Source organism: Taudactylus pleione, unplaced genomic scaffold (assembly GCF_031769625.1).
Source record: "Taudactylus pleione unplaced genomic scaffold, aTauple2 ptg000306l, whole genome shotgun sequence".
Lineage (NCBI taxonomy): Eukaryota > Metazoa > Chordata > Amphibia > Anura > Myobatrachidae > Taudactylus > Taudactylus pleione.
The window spans coordinates 3,166,512-3,186,961 of record NW_028284707.1 but is presented as its reverse complement, the minus strand read 5'-3'; the positions used below and the strand labels follow the sequence as shown (position 1 = coordinate 3,186,961).

Genomic DNA, 20,450 nt, shown 5'->3' with positions numbered 1-20,450 from the left:
GGATAGGGGTATATTTACTAAAGGTCGATTTTGATTGATTTAAAATTGATGAAAATTGATCAACATCGATGTTGTGTTTCTGTGGATAAATAACACATGTACTAACAGACAATTTTTTTTTTTTTTTTTTTAAAGTACTGTGGGCCTGATTCAGAGCCGGACGCTATTTGCGAACGGTCGTTCAGAAAAAGGGGCCGGCTATTTAATTGAGCGCTCGCTCTTTGCGGTCTGTTGACGTCTCTATGTCTGAGCGAGCGAACGAAACATGCGCTCGCTATTTTGTAAAGACGCCCCCTGGCCGTTCGCATCATACGTCATCTCTGCTATTTATTAGATTAATCGAGTACATCGAAAGGCGTCTGAACTGCTCGCAGTGCTTGTGGGAGGTTTTACTTCCCGCAATCATGCGAGCAGTTCAGGCTAAAAGACAACCAAGTGACGTGGTCGATGACGCTGCTTTGTTAATTATGCACACCCATTAAACGCCCGTTTTGACCGCTTGGCACGCCTGCGTTCGGATCTCCACTCCCCGTTTTCAAGCACCTTCCCCTGTTACCACCCACAAACGCCTCATTCTGTCACTCAAATTAGCAGCCCCTCGCTGGTTTGCGAGTGCACGATTTCCGACCGCAATGACTGGTTGGCACATGCGCATTACGGCCCATACGCATGCGCAGATGTGCGAACATCGTTCGGAGCGAGCGAGCGGCTGCTTACGAACGGCTCTGAATCAGGCCCTGTATTAGTAACTGTGTGATTTAGCCCCAGAAACACAACATTGATGTTGAACGATTTTCATCGATCTTTAAATCGATTAAAATGGTCCATTAGTAAATATACTCCCTAGAAATTAAGAACAATTCCCCAGTCCTACTACACCTCGCAGCATATTGAATTAACTAACCTCATTCTTCTATTCCTATTATACAAGTACAGTTCTGGATGGTGACGGAGGAGAGATGCTCAAATGTTGCATTGGGTCCGGAATGGTGACAGGAAAATACTATATTTGTCCATTATTAGTATAAGGCTCAGTGTGCCAATTGATCACGATTTTTGGGCTATAGTTCATTAATGCATTACAGGGCCTGGTCCAGGGCTGCAGGCTGGTCAGCACTGTGGACAGAGGGTCTCATTCAGACCCGCTCGCAAGAGGGTCGATGTAGAGGCCCTGTGCACACGCAGCGGCCGCACTACGTATGCGCAAGCCCTGGAGCAAGAGAGAAGTTCTCTCGCTTCGGGGCTTACTACAAAAGAGGCGGCTGTCGATGGTGATCGACAGCTCGCACCGTTTTGTAGGCGGGGCGGGAGGGTGGTTTGCAAAACGGAGGCGTTCCCGATGGAACGCCTGCCGTTTGGGGGCGGCCCCACTAATAGAGCCAAAATCTCACTGGGGCTTGCGTCTGTATTATAAGGTACAGTAGACTCAGTCATCATGTATGTTATAGACTCTCTGCCATGTTTAGGTCCCTGTTTCTGCACACAAGCACCATATACTTTGTAAGGGAAGACTTGAATATTCCCATGTGGGGTAAGTGAAACTATTAATGAGTGGCTGAGGGTTTATTTGTCTTTGCAGTAATGTAATCTAAACTCAGCAGCACAGACAGTGTTACGGTTAGCATTACTACTTCACAGCACTGAGGTTGTGGGTTCGATTCCCACTACGGCTCTAACTGTGTGGAGTTTGTATATTCTCCCTGTGCTTGCGTGGGTTTCCTCCGGGTGCTCCGGCTTCCTCCCACACTCCAAAAATATACTGGTAGGTTAATTGGCTCCCAACAAAATTAACCTTAGTGTGTATGTGTGTGTACATGTTATAGGGAATATAGATTGTAAGCTCCACTGGGGCAGGGACTGATGTGAATGGCCAAATATTATCTGTAATTCGCTGTGGAATATGTGTGCGCTATATAAATAACTGGTAGAAAATAATAATAATAAACTCTATCGTAAAAGCTGTAACGTACCCGAGTTCAGACTCTGAATGGAGCTGCAATACGGAAGGGTCAGTATCCCACTGCAGGGTCCTGTACATTGCACAAAGACAGATCGATAAAACAAACAACCAACATAATAATAATAATAATAATAATAACAACAACAATAGCTAGTGAATAAAAAGAGCATGCAAGTATCATGCATGAGATGAATGAATGATGGATAATGAGAGGGATGCCAAGCAACTTGCAGGCAAAGATGGATCACTTCATCTAGAGGAGGACAAAAAGAGGTTGATTCAATTGTGGGTGATGCCAGTGACGCCCACAGTCTAGTGCCCGCATATTCTGCACTTACGATATTTCTAAGATCTAGTATTTTTGTACATAGCCCTATTGGGCTGCAAACAAAAGCACAAGATTTGGGGGGTGAATTAGGGGTGTTTGGAGGGCTGTTACTGGTGCACCAACACCACTGCAATGGCATATCGTGGGCATCGTCCGCAATTGATTTGACCCCAAAGAGCTTCTAGAGGGGTAAATCCAAAAGCTGAGGGTATTGGTGAGCCTGTTAATGTAGAAAAAGAATTACCCGCACAGATAAGTAAGTCTCTTATAAGTCCTTCCTTACAATATTCACAAACACTTTATATACTTGAGATAAGTACATTGTTATTTTATATAGTAAATATCGGAAAAAAGGTGCACCCTGGAATAGAAATACTAACATCAAAAAAATCCAAAGGGGAGAAGTAATTCCTTTATGGGGCACTCATGGACTTCTTTCTGAACACATTTTTTTATCGACTGTTGTAGAAAAATTAAAATTTAACCTTTATTAGTATTATACTTAAAACCTCCGCGAAATATTGAAACAAAAATGTGTATCACAAAATTAAACCATGTGAAATTAAAATTCAATTAAACAATTAAACCACTATCTGTCTCCTGTATTTGATATTCCTATTACATTGTATGTTATTTACAGGTTATTCGGGTGTCTGTAGATCTGAGGACATATCAATTATCATATGTATAAACCAGTAATGATATTATCATATATCACTAATATTCTGAATTTCCGTACCCATTAGTATCATTAAGTACGAAGGTATGTATTATACATATATCAGGTATAGGTATTTAGGTCTTGCAGGCAGTAATTCAATAATTAAGTATTTATGCCTTATCCCCTTTTGCAATATACCATATAGAGAAACAGAATTTCACAAGAGTTAATATATATCTGTGTAATTACTCTCCAATAAAGTTAGTATTGTATCACACAATCTCTGTGTTTTGGTGTCTTTTGAAAAATACTCTGCTGATATTGTATCTATTAATAACTTTTATTGACAGACCTTATCATATGATTTGTACTGAGGGATTATTGTATATCCTGAAATACAGTGTACAGATAACACTATCCCTTTATTTCATATTATGTTAAGTTACACCATATTAATAATCATAAGTACAATACCAGGAGAGAGATTAAATATTGTATCACACAGTTACTGTGCTGAACTATATCCACTTGGCAACAAAATGTCCATGTGTAAGTTGTGTCTCTTTGTGCATAAGTATGGAATACTGATATAAGTTTGTTTCACATTCCTTCCAATGATTACTAATTCAGTTAGAGTAACAGGTTTTGCACATAGTGTTCCTCCATATCATTTTCTCATTAACATTAAATGTCAAACATGCGGAGGTAGGTTTAATACATGTGCGCCCGCTTATGTTGTCCACCTGTCTAACAGACACCCTTATCAATAATATATATATACTTTCATAGTGGTTATTCAGTTAATATTTGCTGAATATATAGCACACATTTACCAGCGTGTGCTGCGTATCTCCTATTTAATTAGTATTTGCTGAATACATAGCACACATTGACGGCATGTGCCGCGTGTCTCCTATCTCTTATTTAGTTAACATTTGCTAAATGTATAACACACATTAACGGCGTGTGCAATATTAGTCAAATACATAGCACACATTAACGGCGTGTGCCGCATGTCTCCTGACGCGTGTTTCGCTTGGACAGCTTACTCATGATATATATATATTATTGATAAGGGTGTCTGTTAGACAGGTGGACAACATAAGCGGGCGCACATGTATTAAACCTACCTACGCATGTTTGACATTTAATGTTAATGAGAAAATGATATGGAGGAACACTATGTGCAAAACCTGTTACTCTAACTGAATTAGTAATCATTGGAAGGAATGTGAAACAAACTTATATCAGTATTCCATACTTATGCACAAAGAGACACAACTTACACATGGACATTTTGTTGCCAAGTGGATATAATTCAGCACAGTAACTGTGTGATACAATATTTAATCTCTCTCCTGGTATTGTACTTATGATTATTAATATGGTGTAACTTAACATAATATGAAATAAAGGGATAGTGTTATCTGTACACTGTATTTCAGGATATACAATAATCCCTCAGTACAAATCATATGATAAGGTCTGTCAAGAAAAGTTATTAATAGATACAATATCAGCAGAGTATTTTTCAAAAGACACCAAAACACAGAGATTGTGTGATACAATACTAGCTTTATTGGAGAGTAATTACACAGATATATATTAACTCTTGTGAAATTCTGTTTCTCTATATGGTATATTGCAAAAGGGGATAAGGCATAAATACTTAATTATTTAATTACTGCCTGCAAGACCTAAATACCTATACCTGATATATGTATAATACATACCTTCGTACTTAATGATACTAATGGGTACGGAAATTCAGAATATTAGTGATATATGATAATATCATTACTGGTTTATACATATGATAATTGATATGTCCTCAGATCTACAGACACCCGAATAACCTGTAAATAACATACAATGTAATAGGAATATCAAATACAGGAGACAGATAGTGGTTTAATTGTTTAATTGAATTTTTATTTCACATGGTTTAATTTTGTGATACACATTTTTGTTTCAATATTTCGCGGAGGTTTTAAGTATAATACTAATAAAGGTTAAATTTTAATTTTTCTACAACAGTCGATAAAAAAATGTGTTCAGAAATAAGTCCATGAGTGCCCCATAAAGGAATTACTTCTCCCCTTTGGATTTTTTTGATGGTATTGGTGAGCCACAAGTAACAAACTCAGGGTTCATTACTGATTCATTACGGATCGCTATTGCTAAAGCGTGCGCAGATGGGCGATTGGTTGCATACTGCGCATGCGTATGCATTACAGTGCGCGTGCGCAAAGGCACCTCAGGAATAGCACTGCGATCACACAAACCATGGAGAGCTATCACAGAGTGATTGACAGGCAGTGAGCGTTTGGGGGTGGCAACAGAGGAGTGATCGTAGGAACGCAGGTGTTTCTGTCCATTTGAACGCCGTTGTATGGGCGTGCATAAATTAGCCATTGCGATGACATGAGCAGCTTGAGTATTCACTGCGTGCAACGAGGTTAGGAATTTCTAAGTAAGGTCAGGGCTGCTGTAATTCTGAGTGAGGGGCCGATGGTACTCCATGTTACCGATGTTTGTGAAGGTGTGCAAGGTATTACGGATGTGAGATAGCGGTAGTGGGAGGCAGTGGGCGTCTCTATGCTGGCAGTGCGACGGCATTGCAATTGCATTCATTAGCATACCTGCGTGCGATTACGGAGCTGCGATCGCAATAGCGATCCTTAATGAATCAGGTCCTCAGTCCGTATGAAGGTAGCAGGAGATGGAATTATTAACCCTTTTGACGCATTTCGCCTCCTATCCTGGAGCTTTATCAATCTTGGTAATACTCCACGATAAGAGCAAAACGGCTTTTGAATTTACCCCTATTGATGCGGATTTGAGCCACTCCAATAACGGCACCAAAGGAAGGAAAAGCCTGCGGCGGTGTAGTGCATGCGGACAGTACAGTAGACACACGGAGGAAACAATACGCCATGACTATTGCTGACTACAGATAACCGGCTTCTGTCACTGCCGCATCCCCGCTGCTAAGATCAAAAGACCCTCCGTGACCAGCGATTCGCCGTGGTCCCATAGAAAGCGTCTGGAGGAGTGGCGCACTACAGGTATCATACTACTGCTGGTAAAATACGAGACTGTTTGCCTGGCCGGGCAAGCCCAGGGTACGATCCCCTAGCACGGTGGGACTATAATCGGGAGGACTTGCCCTATATTATTGGTGAGCATAAAGTGTATCATCTAATTTTATTTATAGGAACACACAATAAGCAACAAATATGCACTTTCTATAAATCAGGACTGATTGAACTTTGAAGTGTTCATTTATATTGGCACAGATCCACAAGAGGGATCTCTAAAGCTGGCCATACACGCTACAATTATCGGGACGATCCGCCCGATATCGGCGGATCGCCGCGATAATTGTAGCGTGTGGGGGGGCGACCGAAGGTTAAATATTGCTCGGTCGGGCATGCTGGATTGTCCAGCATGACCGCCCGATGCGATATTTAGCGGGTAAACTGTCGGCCGCATCGGGCAGTGTATGCCCAGCGCAGCCGACAGACAGACATTTCCTGTGTTCCTTCCTACGGAAGGAACAGGGAAATGTCTCCGCCCCCGGGGGCGGAGCGCGGATGTCGGGCTATACACTGTGAGATTTCTCTCACAGTGTATGCCGGCGACATCTGCGGCTGGCAGCCGGTCAGATAAAATGTCTGTCGGTCTGACAGACATTTTATCTGGTAGTGTGTGCCCAGCATAGTGTAGCAGTGTGCTGGATACATTGTAATAATAATACATCATAAACATTGTATCCATGTAAATGTGATATTTATTGCTTTTGTTTATTTTTAAAGAGAAGCCTATTCATTGTGATCAAGCATGAATATTTAATCAATTATATCTAGATATCAGCATTAGTGCAGTCTCTTTTCTATATAGTTTCTGGTTTTAGAATAGTGCCAGCATTGCATCTGACATATAGTCCAGAGGCACTGCTGAAATTGTAGCTATATTTATTTATATATATATATATATATATATATATATTTATTTATTTATTTTTTTAATCTATTTTTTTGCCTATGTAAGCGCCAGGATCTATACTGTAACTATCAGTGAATACTGATAGTTACAGCTATATTTATACTTCACTAGGTAAAATCCGTCACTGGTGAATGTATATATCGCTATCAAACTAATGTTAAAAGAAAACTTTACTTATAAAATGCTTTAGTGTAAGTGTCTCCAGGTGTAAGTACGCCTGACGTAGTCCTGGTGCAAAGCTGCAAACCCCTTGAGATGCCGCCGTCTCACTTGGGCGTAAAGCGCTATTTTTGGAATTCGCTTTCCTCAGTCACAATAAGATGATTTGGCTTCTCATGCAATTTAGTGTAATAAATCACATATTGAAGTTGTTTCTTGTGACCTGGAGAGTCCAGCTGAGGATATAGACAGAAGGTTGACAATCAGAATTTGCCGACATGGTTTGAAAGTCGACATTCAGGATGTTGAGCTGTATAGAAGGGCAACATTTAACATGTCTATTTTCATAATGTCCTCACTGACATAATTTTGACATTGTCAAAATTTTGACACCAATGTCGACAGTAAGAATTTTCGACACATGAAATTAGGGTCAGGCTGCAATTAGGGTTTGGGATAGGCTGCGATTAGGGTTAGAATGCAATTAGAGTTAGGCTGTGATTACAGTTAGGCTGCGAGTAAGGTTAAGGCGAGTACACATTACCCGACCCAACTATTTGATGCCCGATTGTACGAAAGCACAATATATCGGGTGGTCCACGATTCGATGTCTGACCACTCGATACATCGTTCACCTGCACCGTTCACCCTTCTGGCGTAGGCAGCTGGGTTGCTCCATCTGCCGTGCATGCACAGCCAACGGAACAACCATGATGTTGCCGTGCGGGAGCGCACATAGGGCCTGATTTATTATGGATCGCTATTACGATCGCAGCTGTGATTACGCACGCAGACCCACTGCAAAAATGTTAATGTTTGCAATGGCAATGCCATCGCAGCTCAACATAAGGACGCCCACTTTCCCTTACTCACATCCGTAATACCCTGCAAGTCTGCGAAACCACTGGTAACATCGAGTACCATCGGAGCCTCACGCACAATTACAACATGTCTGACCTTACTCAGAAATTGCTAACCTTATCGCACGCCGTGAAAGCTCAAGCTGCGTATGCCGTCACAGTGGCTAATTTATTCACGCCCCTTTAACGGCGTTCAAACGCACTGACAAGCCTGCGTTTCTCCAACCCCGACCGTCAACATCCCCTAACGATCACTTCCCCTCATTCACTCGCGCACTGCGATGCCTACGCATACACATGCGCAGTACGCAACAATCAGCCGTCTGCGAGCGTAATCGCAGTTTCGATCCTTAGTGAATCAGGCCCATAGTGCATACACACTAGACGATCCAGATGATAGGTCGGTCCAATTCGCCATGTCTTCCGATAAACCGTCTAGTGTGTACCCAGCATTAGGGTTAGGCATCAATTCACTTTGAATAGATAGCGCACTCACATTGCTGACTCTTTGCTATTCATGTCGGTAAACCTTAGCAGGCAGTAAGGAATTGTTACTTTTTTACTTTGCTGAAACAGCATTGTGGCTCTTTAAGAAATAGTCACCATTTAGTGCTGCAGAGAATCCAAATACTTTTAAAAAATGTTGTTTTTTAATTACCAGGCAGCAGCAGAATCACTAACAATCGGGATCATTTACTACCATTTGCTAAACTACAGCAACCACTCAGATAATTGCTTCAATAGTTCTCATTTAGAAACAGTGGCCCTGATTCAGAGCCGGACACTCTGAAAGAGCGCTCGCTCTGAATCTGGGCGTATTTTTTTTTTTTTGTACGGCCTCCTGGCCGCTCCCATAGCTGTCCACCCACAGCTATAGCGAGCAGCCAGGATGATGGTCGTGATGGTCAAGACCATCGCGACCATCGGGGCTTGCGACAAGACCCTTGTGTTAGGGTCTCGTCTGCCACAAGCCCCAGAGAGCTTCCAGCTCTAATAGAGCCGGAAGCTCTCCCACTGACATCATTGGTGATGTCAGTGGGGCCGCCAACAAATGACAGGCGTTCGCTTGGGGACGTCTCCGTTTGTGAAGCCACCCCCCGCCACGCCTACAAAACGGGGCGAGCTGTCAATCATCATCGACAGCCGCCCCTTTTGTAGTGAGCCACGGAGCGAGAGATTTTCTCTCTCGCTCCAGGGCTTGCACACGAGCAGTGCGGCCGCTGCGCGTGCGCAGAGCGCACCATCGACCAGCTCGCGAGCGCTCAAGCGCTTGCGAGTGGGTCTGAATCAGGCCCAGTGCCCTAAGGGGGAGAATGTGCACTGGCCGCACCAATCAGACGCTTCTGCATGACATAACTTTTTGCTAGATACAAGTTAATTGCTGTTTGGTTGCTGTGGTCCAGCGCAAAATGTTCACCTAACATTATTAAATAGAGAGTTAGGGGTTTATTCATTCAGCGGCATCTTGCAATAATTCTACAGCATGTTAGACACACAAACACTTTCTTACCCCAGGAGGCCACTCTGAATATTCCTAAAAATAGGAAATAGAAAATGTCTTATTACTCATTATGGTATGAAATCAATCTCATCTGTGATTTATTGGAAGACCCCAGTACAGTCCTTTTACACACAGGTTGTATCACGTCTCATTTTTACTGGGAGCTTAACCGCTAACTTTAATTTGCCTCAAGAGACGGATGTAACGGGATGTATTTATTAACATAATGTAAATATTTATTTTCCTATATGCTTTCTGGTTTGAGCTATATGTTGTGCCATCATGCTTTAGTTTCTTTGACACAATGAGGTTTGCTAAAATTTCCCTTGTTACACTAATACCCCTTTTACACCAGAGCAAAAACCTCGGTTTTTGTTGGGTCTACCCAGGTCGCAGCTCAGTGTGAAAGGATCCCTGAAAAAAAACCCGGGTCAAGTGACCTGGCAATCCAACCTAGGTAGCTACCAGAGTCGGACCCGAGATGGACCTGGGTAATGGTGCAGTGTAAAAGGCGCAACCCGGGTTATCCGACCTGGGTCATGCCTAAAATGAACTGATTGGTGGTTGTGGAGCAGTCACCTCCCACTTTTTATAACCTCACAAGTTTAGCAGGGCAGACCCAGGTTCAGTGTGAACGGGGCTGACCTGAGAATAACCCAGATCGATGGTGCTGTGTTAACGGTGCCTGACCTGGGTTGGAACCATGGGCCTGATTCAGAGCCGCTCGTAAGCGGCCGCTCGTTCGTTCCGAGCGATGTTTGCCCAACTGCGCATGCGTACGGATCGTAATACGCATGCGCGAACCAGTTAGTGCGGCCGAAAATCGTTTGTTCGCTGAATAGCGAATGCCTGCTATTTTGAGTGACAGAAAGAGGCGCATGTGGGTGGTAACAGGGGAAGGTGCTTGAAAACGGGGAGTGGAGATCCGAACGCAGGCGTGCTTAAAGGTCAAAACGGGCGTTTTATGGGTGTGCATAATTAATACAGCAGCGTCATTGACCACGTCCCTGGGTTATTTTATAGTCAGAACTGCTCGCATGATTGCGGTAGGAAAAACCAACCACAAGAATAGCGAGCAGTTCATACCCTGGTCGATGTACTCGATTAATCTAATAAATAGCGGACATGACGTAGGATGCGAGCGGCCAGGGGGGGTAGTTTCCAAAAAAACGACCGCAAGTTTTGTTCGCTCGTTCATTCCTAGAGGCGTAAACAGACCGCAAAGAGCGAACAGTTCATTTGAATAGCCACCCCTTTTTTCAGAACGAACGACCGCACATAGCGTCCGGCTCTGAATCAGGCCCCATGTCTGAAAACCCAGGTCGGACCTGGGTTTTTCGTGGAAAAGAGGTATTAGTGAGTAAGTTGTAAGTTCCTCCAATGAAAACAGCAAAGACCAAGTTTAGTTGTCTGCAACATACGCAAGGGAAAGTAAGAACATGACGCGTTTCATTAGCAGAAAGTGTACTCCAACCATTATGTGGGATCATTTACAAAGCAGACCTGCGGCACATCTACCCAGAGCTATCAGCATCAGGCGTTTGCAGTCAGTGCCTCTGAGTATGTGCATTGATCATCCATTTATGAGAGAGCTACTGTTATCATAGTTTTAAAATATTTTCCAGGGAGGCTGTGCTGCGGAGACACTGTACCAATGCAGGTAATGTGCGATACTGTCAGACATTGCAGCACCGATCACTCTGGAACGGGCTACAGAAATCACTGAGACTGAGGACTCCTCATAATATTACTGTGCTTATACTAAAAATACAGTATAAAAGCCTGCACCTGCTTCCAGTGATCCCAGTATATTCCACTCCCCTTATCCAACCTGGATTTTCCCAAGCTCCGCCCTTCTTACATCTCTGCATAACCCTGAGTCATTTACTTCTCTATTTTCCCCAAATATCACTCTCTCCGTCACCCGCCTAGTTCTCGGTATAGTTACATAATCTCATTTCCTGTCTGCCCAACTGTCCGACAGGTCTCCTTACAAGTATATCCCCCATCACATGCCGGGGTTCCTCTTAAACTGACCATTGCCGTAACTTTCTCCATACATACTTGCCCACTCTCCCAGAATGTCCAGGAGACTCTTGAATTGGAGGAGCACTCCCAGCCTCCCGAGAGAGAAGACCAGCCTCCTGCAGCTTAGTGGTTAGTCTGGGACCTTGATGAAATCACGTCGTCATGATCTCACTGCATCACGGTATAATTTAAGGCTTTGCACAGCAGGAGGAGGGTGCCGATATGAATTTATATGGCCCCTTCCGCCTCCAAGCTCCCGATCGGTTCTCTTATCTAATCAACTTATAGGACTATAATGCCTGAATACTAAATCATGTATGTTATTGTTTGGTTGGCATTTTACTGACCGACTTTTATCCGAAACCCAAATGTACTTTATATATTCATCCTATTACTGGTCTTACCTGTATTATTGTACTCCCGCATCTTCTATTTGTTTTTATATAAATGTATCATTATTTGTTAATTGATGTAACGCAGGTCAACCCTGTAAATAAGGTTGCGCAATAGTGTTTGCCTGGATAATAAAATAATTTGATTGATTGATTGATTGTTTGGCTTTGCTTGATTATATTTTTTAATTTCTAGCTCTAAATATGTGAATTGCAGTTTGTTTTGCTGTTTTGACTTTGGGGTTCAAAAGAGACGGGGGGGCCCAAATTAGAGCTGCACACAGAAGCGCCTGCAGAGTCGTCTATTGGCGGCCGCCCGTCCGTGACTTTACGCAAATGGCGCTACAATGCCTTCCCTTGTGTACATCCATGGGTCTGAATGTGCAAGGACTGAGACGCCCACCTTTAGCGCCTGTGCACGCTGTAATATCAATTGGTGCTTCCTCATACACTGCCATCGGTCGCACCATTGAAAATTGCCCCAGCCCTATGGCAGGAGCAGGGTCTCCGTCTGACCACGGACTATACTTGCGGCTGTGAACGCATACGCTTACATTGACACGCCTGTGACACTCCTACAGTGCGCCCACTGGACGGACCATTTTTGCCTGCACTAATAGCCACACCCATGAAACGCCCATCCCTATCAATCCAGTTTTAGCAAACGATCGGACGGATCTCAGATGATAGTATCAGCTACAAATGTTTTCCTATAGCCCAATGATAGTCCACGTTATAAATTCTTCCTATTTGTAGTGAGATCTCATTTAAAAAATAATTGCAACTACATCCACATAAAAACAAAAATAAAACCATTGTTATGCCTAAGATGATTGAGCTGTCATAGTAACCACTTAAGTGATTGGCCAAAGTTTTCAATATTAAGCCACTCCCCTTTTGGAGCACGTAATTTGGGGCGGTGCTGCATTTCTTGTGCATGACGACATGGATATGATGAGCGAAATGCGTAGTGTGCAGCTAATGTTTCTGCGTTACATACATACAGCGTGTAATGGATCATCAGTGGCGGTTCTGTGCTGTGTAGCAGAAACTGGCACATACACTATAAGTGCGTTACAATCACATGCGTAGGTATAAGATGCACAACTCACCGTCCCATTATTGTGCCATCGACTGAATCCTGGCTGCCGGCCTCGCTGGGAGTGCTCACTGATTTAGATGAGGGAGACACCGGGGTTGGAACTAAATAATGAAAATAAAAGGTATCCCATAATACTGTCACATATATGTATATTTTATCTGTATTCTCATTTCTTTTTGGATGCGAACATGTTCAATGTATCAGTATAATAAAACCAAGGCAGTTATACAGGTTTCTCTTCTCAGGTGTTTTTCTCATTTTTATATATAGTAAATGTTTATGTGATTCTTAACTAGGTAGGAAATTATAATTTACAACTTCCTGATCTTCTCAACAATCACTTGATCTGCATTTTAAAGGGACTCTTAGATCAACATTTTATATTATAAATTTACTAGCGACCCGCCCAGGCTTCGCACAGGAGCAATTTCACCTCGCTACAGCCCCCTGCATCTCATAACAACCTACGCCATGTCACCACGGCCCCCTGCATCTCATAACAACCTACGCCATGTCACCATGGCCCCCTGCATCTCATAACAACCTACGCCATGTCACCACGGCCCCCTGCATCTCATAACAACCTACGCCATGTCACCACGGCCCCCTGCATGTCATAACAACCTACGCCATGTCACCACAGCCCCCTGCATCTTACCACGGCCCCCTGCATCTCATAACAACCTACGTCATGTCACCACGGCCCCCTGCATCTCATAACAACCTACGCCACGTCACCACAGTCCCCTGCATCTCACCACGGCCCCCTGCATCTCATAACAACCTACGCCACGTCACCACAGTCCCCTGCATCTCACCACGGCCCCCTGCATCTCATAACAACCTACGCCATGTCAACACGGCCCCCTGTATCTCACAACAACCTACGCCATGTCACCACGGCCCCCTTCATGTCATAACAACCTACGACATGTCACCACAGCACCCTGCATCTCACCACGGCCCCCTGCATCTCATAACAACCTACGTCATGTCACCACGGCCCCCTGCATCTCACCACGGCACCCTGCATCTCATAATAGCCTACGCCATGTCACCACAGCCTCCTGCATCTCACCACGGCCCCCTGCATCTCATAACAACCTAAGCCATGTCACCACGGCCCCCTGCATCTCATAACAACCTACGCCACATCACCACAGTCCCCTGCATCTCACCACGGCCCCCTGCATCTCATAACCACCTACGTCATGTCACCACGGACCCCTGCATCTCACCACGGACCCCTGCATCTCATAACAACCTACGCCATGTCACCACGGCCCCCTGTATCTCATAACAACCTACGCCATGTCACCACGGCCCGCTGCATGTCATAACAACCTACGCCATGTCACCACAGCACCCTGCATCTCACCACGGCCCCCTGCATCTCATAACAACCTACGTCATGTCACCACGGCCCCCTGCATCTCACCACGGCACCCTGCATCTCATAATAGCCTACGCCATGTCACCACGGCCCCCTGCATCTCATAACAACCTACGCCACATCACCACAGTCCCCTGCATCTCACCACGGCTCCCTGCATCTCATAACAACCTAAGCCATGTCACCACGGCCCCCTGCATCTCATAACAACCTACGCCACATCACCACAGTCCCCTGCATCTCACCACGGCCCCCTGCATCTCATAACAACCTAAGCCATGTCACCACGGCCCCCTGCATCTCATAACAACCTACGCCACATCACCACAGTCCCCTGCATCTCACCACGGCCCCCTGCATCTCATAACCACCTACGTCATGTCACCACGGACCCCTGCATCTCACCACGGACCCCTGCATCTCATAACAACCTACGCCATGTCAACACGGCCCCCTGTATCTCATAACAACCTACGCCATGTCACCACGGCCCGCTGCATGTCATAACAACCTACGCCATGTCACCACAGCACCCTGCATCTCACCACGGCCCCCTGCATCTCATAACAACCTACGTCATGTCACCACGGCCCCCTGCATCTCACCACGGCACCCTGCATCTCATAATAGCCTACGCCATGTCACCACGGCCCCCTGCATCTCATAACAACCTACGCCACATCACCACAGTCCCCTGCATCTCACCACGGCTCCCTGCATCTCATAACAACCTACGTCATGTCACCACGGCCCCCTGCATCTCACCACGGACCCCTGCATCTCATAACAACCTACGCCATGTCACCACAGCCCCCTGCATCTCATAACAACCTACGCCACGTCACCACAGTCCCCTGCATCTCACCACGGCCCCCTGCATCTCATAACAACCTACGCCATGTCACCACGGCCCCCTGCATCTCACCACGGACCCCTGCATCTCATAACAACCTACGCCATGTCACCACAGCCTCCTGCTTCTTACTCCTTCCCCCCTGCATTTCACCACAGCATCCTACATTTTACCACAGTCCCCTGCATCTCACCACGGCCCCCTGCATCTCATAACAACCTACGCCATGTCAACATGGCCCCCTGTATCTCATAACAACCTACGCCATGTCACCACGGCCCCCTTCATGTCATAACAACCTACAACATGTCACCACAGCACCCTGCATCTCACCACGGCCCCCTGCATCTCATAACAACCTACGTCATGTCACCACGGCCCCCTGCATCTCACCACGGCACCCTGCATCTCATAATAGCCTACGCCATGTCACCACGGCCTCCTGCATCTCATAACAACCTACGCCACGTCACCACAGTACCCTGCATCTCACCACGGCCCCCTGCATCCCATAACAACCTACGTCATGTCACCACGGCCCCCTGCATCTCACCACGGACCCCTGCATCTCATAACAACCTACGCCATGTCACCACGGCCCTCTGCATCTCATAACAACCTACGCCATGTCACCACGGCCCCCTGCATCTCACCACGGCCCCCTGCATCTCATAACAACCTAAGCCATGTCACCACGGCCCCCTGCATCTCATAACAACCTACGCCACATCACCACAGTCCCCTGCATCTCACCACGGCCCCCTGCATCTCATAACCACCTACGTCATGTCACCACGGACCCCTGCATCTCACCACGGACCCCTGCATCTCATAACAACCTACGCCATGTCAACACGGCCCCCTGTATCTCATAACAACCTACGCCATGTCACCACGGCCCGCTGCATGTCATAACAACCTACGCCATGTCACCACAGCACCCTGCATCTCACCACGGCCCCCTGCATCTCATAACAACCTACGCCATGTCACCACGGCCTCCTGCATCTCATAACAACCTACGCCACGTCACCACAGTACCCTGCATCTCACCACGGCCCCCTGCATCCCATAACAACCTACGTCATGTCACCACGGCCCCCTGCATCTCACCACGGACCCCTGCATCTCATAACAACCTACGCCATGTCACCACGGCCCTCTGCATCTCATAACAACCTACGCCATGTCACCACGGCCCCCTGCATCTCACCATGGCCCCCTGCATCTCATAACAACCTAAGCCATGTCACCACGGCCCCCTGCATCTCATAACAACCTACGCCACATCACCACAGTCCCCTGCATCTCACCACGGCCCCCTGCATCTCATAACCACCTACGTCATGTCACCACGGACCCCTGCATCTCACCACGGACCCCTGCATCTCATAACAACCTACGCCATGTCAACACGGCCCCCTGTATCTCATAACAACCTACGCCATGTCACCACGGCCCGCTGCATGTCATAACAACCTACGCCATGTCACCACAGCACCCTGCATCTCACCACGGCCCCCTGCATCTCATAACAACCTACGTCATGTCACCACGGCCCCCTGCATCTCACCACGGCACCCTGCATCTCATAATAGCCTACGCCATGTCACCACGGCCCCCTGCATCTCATAACAACCTACGCCACATCACCACAGTCCCCTGCATCTCACCACGGCTCCCTGCATCTCATAACAACCTACGTCATGTCACCACGGCCCCCTGCATCTCACCACGGACCCCTGCATCTCATAACAACCTACGCCATGTCACCACAGCCCCCTGCATCTCATAACAACCTACGCCACGTCACCACAGTCCCCTGCATCTCACCACGGCCCCCTGCATCTCATAACAACCTACGCCATGTCACCACGGCCCCCTGCATCTCACCACGGACCCCTGCATCTCATAACAACCTACGCCATGTCACCACAGCCTCCTGCTTCTTACTCCTTCCCCCCTGCATTTCACCACAGCATCCTACATTTTACCACGGCCCCTTGCATCTCACCACAGGCCCCTGCTTCTCTCTTCTGCCACTGTTTCTCACTTCTGCCCCCTGCATCTCACCAGTGTCACCACAACCCCACCAGTGCTGCTGCCTTGCAGCTGGCTGGGGCCCGGCCACTGGGATGTCTTGGGAAAGGCATGAGGATCATGGATGAGAAATTTGTATTGCAGCTACTGTAAGCATTATCAGCAGCATGTCCCCGGGGCTGGGGCACCTGTGCATATTTCTGCAGCCTCCATGCGCACCCCCCCCAGGCTGCTGAACATGGCGATGAGCAATTTCCTCTTTGCACAATATACCCTGTTGAGCTTCCCTGCCCCTGTCCGAGAACAGGACCAACTTCCATGGGAGGTGTCTCCTGTTCAATGAGGGTGTGTGACTGAGCGGGAACATCACGCTGGGGAGGGAGAACTTCACAGTTGAGGAGTGGTGGCCAGAGTCCGCCTGCAGGTTCAGCATATGGATGGACATCAGAATCCGATGGTTACTAACAATCAATGTTTTTGTTCCAATGGTAGTGGTTTTACCATTTGATGGTGTTTGCCACCATCAAATGGAAATCATTCGATGCTGTTCTGATGGTTGCTTGTTTTCTTAATTCCTGATAGCTATGCCTCCCCTGGCTCCATCCTGGCTACTGTGTCTGCATCAGGGCATCTTCATGGGTTTGTTGGAAGCTGTCTCTCACTCTGCCTCAGATGTGCCACTGCTCAGTCCCTGACTCCCTTCCCTCTTTAGGCTACTGCTAAGCAACAGGGCACATTGCTATCTCTGATGGGCTCTCTGAGACAGTGAAAGCCAATCAGATCGCAGCCCTCACCCCTGCAGCAGCATCAGTCACTCACTCACACAGCCAACGTTTTTTTCAGTGACTTGCTTCAGTAAAATCATCACTGCTCGTCTCCCTTTTGTCACAGATGAATGGTTCATACACCTAAACCTTCCTTCGAAATCCGTCCAGTGGGTCATGATATTAGTATGAACGTACAGACAGACCCCTAAACAGGGGATTTTATTTATATATATATATGAGAGTCAAAAATTACCCGCACTCTGGCTATAGAATTTTAAACAACTTTCAGAAAAGACAAATACAATATTTTTCGACATAATCTCCCTGCTATTCAATACACTTTGTCCATCTGTCAACAAGCTTTCGTATTCCTCTCATTAAAAAATGTTTTAGGCTGAGCTGCAAGCCACGAATGCACCGCTGTCTTCACCTTTTCATCAGACGAGCCATGGCTGATTTGCAAATGATTTGCAACATAATCCACTGTCACTCGTCTATCCAACAGGAATCACGTGCGCGCTCAATGTTCTCATCAGACGTGGATGGGTGTCCGGCTCCTTCTTCACGGCTGACACTTGTGCGACCTTCTTTGAACTTCTCTATCCATTCATACACACTTTGTGACAAAACACTTTTTCCATACTGTGCACAAAGTCTTTGATAAATATCGGCACCAGACACAACCTCAGACCACAAAAAACTAATCACTGCCGCTGCTCTTCTTTCGTACAAATCACAAGTGGGGCAGCCATTTTTTCTTGCACTGCAGTCACAAATGAACTGACGTAACACGTTCAAACCTGCACAGCAGTGACTGAGGAGACCATGACCTAGTACGGAAGGTGATGATAAGACAGTGTTGCTGTCTAATATAACTGGAGTGCGGATCATTATTTACTCACCCTCGTATATAGGGGTAAACTTACTAAGAATCACGTCTGGCTCATGTTTGTCTGGGAATAAAAACGATCTACACAAGATATTTGGAGATTTACTAAGCTCCCGTGTTTGACGGGATTGTGATGGTGTATGTGATCGTTCCTACCCATGTTTCCCTAGTCCAACACTCCTAAACAAGCAGCCTGCACATATCAATGAGATACGTGCAGGCTGCTTGTGTTTATTATAAATAAAGGGATAATTTAAAAAAAAAATGCGTGGGGTTCTACCCCAAAAGCAGAAACAGCCCCGGTCTCCGGGAGCCAATCCTGGTTCTAAAAGTATGGGGGGGGAATGTGTAGGGGTTCCCCTGTATTTTATGAACTAGCACTGGACTCTGTGGAACTACAAGTGCTAGCAGGCGCCCAGCACCGGTACCCCCCCTGTAAAAAAAAAAATTAAACTTATGACAGTACACACACACCGTAGAAAGTACAAGTTTATTACACACAAAACATACACATACAGAACATCCTTATCAAACATAATAATTTGGCCTTGGAGGAATGTGAAAAGGGAATCAACGATATTGGTAAGAAACTTGAAACGTGGGAACTTAATAGTTTTTTCCAAAAATGTTTGGAGAACAACAAAAAAGACCTGGAGGTGTATGAAACTACTATCATAGAGAGAAAAAAAACAAAAATGTATTAGAGATAAAATGGATTTTGATCTTGGAAGGATCTTTAGGTGGAAAATCAATAAGGATATACAATTGACATCAAACCCCACAGAACATTACTCGTCATCTGAACTAGAATCTTCAGGGATTGAAAAGATCAGTGAACAAAAACAGAAACACTGCATCTCTGAGGAGCGACACAGACTTTAGATTCTCTTCTTTTTTAGAGAAGGCTCGGCCATCACATGGACGACCACCAAGAGAAAGACAAGGAGAGGGAGCAAGAAGAAGAGGGAATCATCAAAGATGGGAATCCATATCCCTGGCACACTACTCAACGAGGACAAACAAGAATATGTAGCAGAACTTAACATCATCAATCTGTCAAACGAATCTTGACGGTTGATCAGATCAATGTACTTAAAAAAGGTCTTTCTTTCTCACCTTCCAAAGGTTTCAATCACTATCAGTGGGAGAAGAACTTACGACTCTTTGGGAGGAAACTATTTCTCACCAAGTTCTTTGCCAATAAAGATAATAGTGACATAACACATACCCATAACACACAAGTCAATGAGGCCCAAGCTAATGAGGATTCTTTGATGTCCAGTCAAGAACAAGAAGCAGTGAGAATTCTGGAGGAACTACTAGGACAAGATTACTGTGGAGACAACTACAGAAATATTGGGAATAAAAGCAGACCCATATGTAAAAAAAACTCAACTTTTTTCCCCCCCAGAGATTATCTCACCAGAAACTAGGATTTTCATGAATATGGTATCTCATGAACTAGATCTACTTTACAAGAAGAATAGATACAGTAGAATTCCACATAAC

At 45.7% G+C, this 20,450-nt stretch overlaps 1 protein-coding gene across 6 annotated transcripts in view; it reads right to left on the bottom strand.

Annotated features, from left to right (window-relative positions):
- DYNC1I1 (dynein cytoplasmic 1 intermediate chain 1) overlaps positions 1-20,450 on the bottom strand; it is a 503,273-nt gene that overhangs the window by 445,709 nt on the left and 37,114 nt on the right. For 3 of the 6 annotated variants that reach the window (XM_088442236.1, XM_088442237.1, XM_088442242.1), the window contains exons 5-7: positions 13,010-13,100; positions 9,487-9,510; positions 1,971-2,030 (exon numbers count right to left, since the gene is read on the bottom strand). In XM_088442236.1, the coding sequence (XP_088298362.1) occupies positions 1,971-2,030; positions 9,487-9,510; positions 13,010-13,100 (175 nt within the window). The remainder of the gene's footprint in view (positions 1-1,970; positions 2,031-9,486; positions 9,511-13,009; positions 13,101-20,450) is intronic. The other 3 variants (XM_088442238.1, XM_088442239.1, XM_088442240.1) reach the window with 2 other exon arrangements.